The sequence below is a fragment of the Otolemur garnettii genome, unplaced genomic scaffold (genome assembly GCF_000181295.1).
Source record: "Otolemur garnettii isolate 467f Iridium unplaced genomic scaffold, OtoGar3 scaffold00021, whole genome shotgun sequence".
NCBI classification, from domain to species: Eukaryota; Metazoa; Chordata; class Mammalia; order Primates; family Galagidae; genus Otolemur; species Otolemur garnettii.
In genome coordinates, this window is record NW_003852416.1 from 23051861 (window position 1) to 23055763 (window position 3903).

The window sequence follows — 3903 nt, forward strand, 5'->3', positions numbered from 1 at the left end:
GACAAGAGAATGAGTTCATATGTGAGGGTTAGCTGCTTGGTCATCTTTGCACATTGCCCACTTCCTGTCCTTCCATGGCAAGGAGTGTAGGTCATGGTTCCTCTGGCATCAAGGCTAATGAGAGGGCAAGAAAGACAAGATAGAGGATCCTAGCAGCCACTGCTCAGAGTTGGCATTCTGTTTCTCAAAAAGCATATATCTCAATGCTGAGTGAGATTAAGGATTTGGTAAGAATACATCAGTTAACAAGATGGGGTGTTAATTTCTATTGCTGCAGGCGTTCTCACACCTCCCTCCCCACCAAAGAAATACACAGTGGATGGGTGGGGTCTTATCTGGTGCAGGCTCACCTCAGTAGCCATGGGATCCCTCCCCAACAGGTGTTCCAGACAGCAAGTGAGCGGGTGGAGACAGAGGGCCTGGCAGCCCTCCACTCCCTGACTGCGTGTTTGTCTCGCTCTGTGCTGAGGGCTGATGCTGAGGACCTCCTTGACTCCTTCCTTAGCAGCATCCTACAGGGTAATGGGGCCATGGCAGCCAGAAAGGGGCGTGAGCATGATAGAGGTAACATTCCTTAAGGGCCACTAATCTTTCATATGTAGCCCCAACAGTGATTTGGGGGCTGCAGCCCTCAGTTGAATTGAAGACAATTTGAGTAGCAACTGCTAACAGATTGTCCCAGGTCTCAGTCTCCAGCCTTTGTGGTCTCTAGGGGAATCGGGCCACATTGGGCCTGCTTCTCAGGTCTGTGATGTGCTGCCTTTTTAGACTGCAGGCACCATGTGTGTGAACCGGACATGAAACTCGTGTGGCCTAGTGCCAAACTGTTGCAGGCAGCTGCAGGTGCATCTGCCCGAGCCTTTGACCACATCACTAGCAACATATTGCCTTTACTGCTGGAACAGTTCCACAAGCACAGTCAGGTAAGGGAGCGGAGCCTTTGGGAGAAATGGTGGGACCTGTGTGCCAGGACCCTTTTCTCACAGAGAACAAACTGAGCTTTAACTTGGGCTCAGATAGAAGATTGTGGTTATTGCTTCAATTAGATGCTGCTGGTTCTCTTGTTCACTCTTCCCTTACTCTTACGTAAAAGGATAATTCTTGGCTCGGCACCTGTGGCTCAAGTGGCTAAGGCGCCAGCCACATACACCTAAGGTGGCGGGTTCGAATCCAGCCCAGGCCTGCTAAACAACAATGACGGCTGCAACCAAAAAATAGCCGGGCATTGTGGTGGGCACCTGTGGTCCCAGCTACTTGGGAGGCCGTGGCAAGAGACTTGCTTGAGCCCAGGAGTTGGAGGTTGCTGTGAGCTGTGATGCCACAGCACTCTACCCAGGGGGACAGCTTGAGGCTCTGTCTCAAAAACAAAACAAACAAACAAACAAAAAAACAAATAAAAGGATAATTCTCTCTACTCCCAGAATTGAAATTCTTGAAATCTTCCAAAATATTCTTTGACTCCAGTACCCCTTAAAACATTACAGAGCAACCAGCGGCGGACAATCCTTGAAATGATCCTAGGTTTCTTGAAGCTGCAGCAGAAATGGAGCTATGAAGACAAAGGTGAGATTACCTTCTATTTGTATCCTAGGGGCTGGAGCACTGTACCCTCCACAGGATGGCAGGGCAGAGTGCTATATAGTAGTCTAGGTCAGTGGTCCTGCTATTCTGAGGTTGTAGCACAAGAGACCACTTAATGGATGAGATTTTTTTCCCAACATGCTTCCTTGGACACCCATGGATTAAGCCAGGGGTCCTCATACTTTTTAAACAGGGGACCAGTTCACTGTCCCTCAGACTATTGGAGGGCTGGACTGCAGGCCTCGGGACGAGTCAGCTGCTGAGCAGGACAGGCAGCAGCAGCAAAAACACCCGATGGGCCAGATAAATGTCCTTGGCAGGCCGCAGTTTGAGGATGCCTGGATTAAGCTCTTTAAATCTTCCCCACATTGTTCTTGTATCATAACTGGGTTATATAACATAACTTGTATCATAACAGGGTTTTTGAATGTAAGGGCTTCCTTCTAACCTGGCCCCTCTCTCCCTAGATCAAAGGCCTCTGAGTGGCTTCAAGGATCAGCTGTGCTCACTGGTATTCATGGCCCTCATAGACCCCAGTACCCAACTTCAGCTTGTTGGCATCCGTACACTCACAGTTTTGGGTGCACAACCAGGTACATCTTAAGGGAAAGAGAGAACTTTCCTTGCAATTTTCTATCTTAAGAGCAGTCTTATTGCAAATCTGATGATTGGGGTTCCTAACAGGATTTTGGGAAGGGTAGTTGCAGGGGAAGAAAGATGAGATTAATATTCCCTTCTAACTACAGATCTCCTATCTTCTGGAGACTTGGAGCTGGCTGTGGGTCACCTATACAGACTGAGCTTTGTGGAGGAGGATTCCCAGAGTTGGTGAGAATCAAAGCAGTGAGACAGAGAGCAAGCAATTCCCTGCCTTTGTACTGGTAGCAACAGACCAAGCAAGGAACAGGGCTCTATGCTTCTGACCATTGGCTGTCCTTAGGGAGGTGGCTGTGTGTTAGGCTCTGGCTGCTAACCAGTTGGAAAGATGTGGGATTGCCTCTTTTGTGGGGCAAGGGGGGATTTCAGAAGCCCTGTACAACTCAGTGGTGTAGATACTTGAGTCCTGCTCTTTTAGCAAGAAAGCCTCAGAAGCCTATACTCCAGAATCTTCCTAATGTCAGACCTAGCCAGGAGAGTGGTAGGCCAAGGCTCAGCCAAAACACTTCTGCTCTGTGCCCCCAGCAGGATGGCAGCACTGGAAGCAGCAGGAGCCTTGGCCACTCTCTACCCTGTGGCCTTCAGCAGCCACCTAGTACCCAAGCTTGCTGAGGAGCTACGCATAGGTATGTATCTTTAATCTTGTGTGGCCTACCCCTTCCCAGCAAGGCATTGGAGCCCTCATGCTTGCCATCACAGTGAAACCTTGTCTCCTGGGTTGCTTCCAGGGGAATCAGATTTGACTAGAGGGGATGGGCCCACCAAGTGCTCCCGGCATCTGCGCTGTATGCAAGCCTTGTCAGCTGTATCAACACATCCCAGCCTTGTTAAGGAGACCCTGCCTCTGCTGCTGCAGCATCTCTGGCAGGTGAACAAAGGTAACTACCAGGAATAATATCCATGGAGCCCGGCTGAATGGGGACTTGTAGTCAAGTTTGGAGTTGAAACTTCTGTGGCAATCGTTTAACTAGCTATACAGTTAGAGTAGATTAAGAGTGATGTAGCAAACTTTCCAAAAAGTACTGATACCTGGGTCCAGCTGAATCTGGTTCTGAGGAGGGACAGGACTTAAGCAACAGTAATTGTTAGAGTGCTCAGGTTGTTTTCACATGAGATAAGAATTGAGAAACACCACACTAAGGCCATGGTGCTCAAAATATGATCTGTCAGTCAAGCAGCATCAGCACCATCTTGGAACTTGTTAGAAGTACAGAGACTCAGGCTCGGTGTCTGTAGCTCAGCGGCTAGGGCACCAGCCACATACACCAGGGCTGGCGGGTTTGAACCCAGCCCAGGCCTGCCAAACAACAATGACAACTACTACAACAACAACAAAAATAGCTGGGTGTTGGGTGGCGCCTGTGGCTCAGTGAGTAGGGCGCTGGCCCCATGTACTGAGGGTGGCAGGTTCAAACCTGACCCTAGCTAAACTGCAACAAAAAATAGCCGGGCATTATGGCAGGCGCCTGTGGTCCCAGCTACTCGGGAGGCTAAGGCAAGAGAATCAAAGCTCAAGAGCTGGAAGTTGCTGTGAGCTGTGATGCCAGCACTCTACTGAGGGCAACAAAGTGAAACTCTGTCTGTATAAAAAATAAGTAAATAGGCTCGGCGCCTATAGCTCAACCGGCTAAGGCGCCAGCCACGTACACCTAAGGTGGCGGGTTC

At 49.6% G+C, this 3903-nt stretch overlaps 1 protein-coding gene across 1 annotated transcript in view; it reads left to right on the forward strand.

The window, feature by feature from the left end:
* Window positions 1-3903, forward strand: part of MMS19 (MMS19 homolog, cytosolic iron-sulfur assembly component) — a 49319-nt gene that overhangs the window by 38151 nt on the left and 7265 nt on the right. The window contains 7 exon segments of the mRNA XM_012803597.2: window positions 381-519; window positions 769-923; window positions 1485-1563; window positions 2049-2174; window positions 2328-2409; window positions 2764-2864; window positions 2967-3116. Of these exon segments, the coding sequence (XP_012659051.1) occupies window positions 381-519; window positions 769-923; window positions 1485-1563; window positions 2049-2174; window positions 2328-2409; window positions 2764-2864; window positions 2967-3116 (832 nt within the window).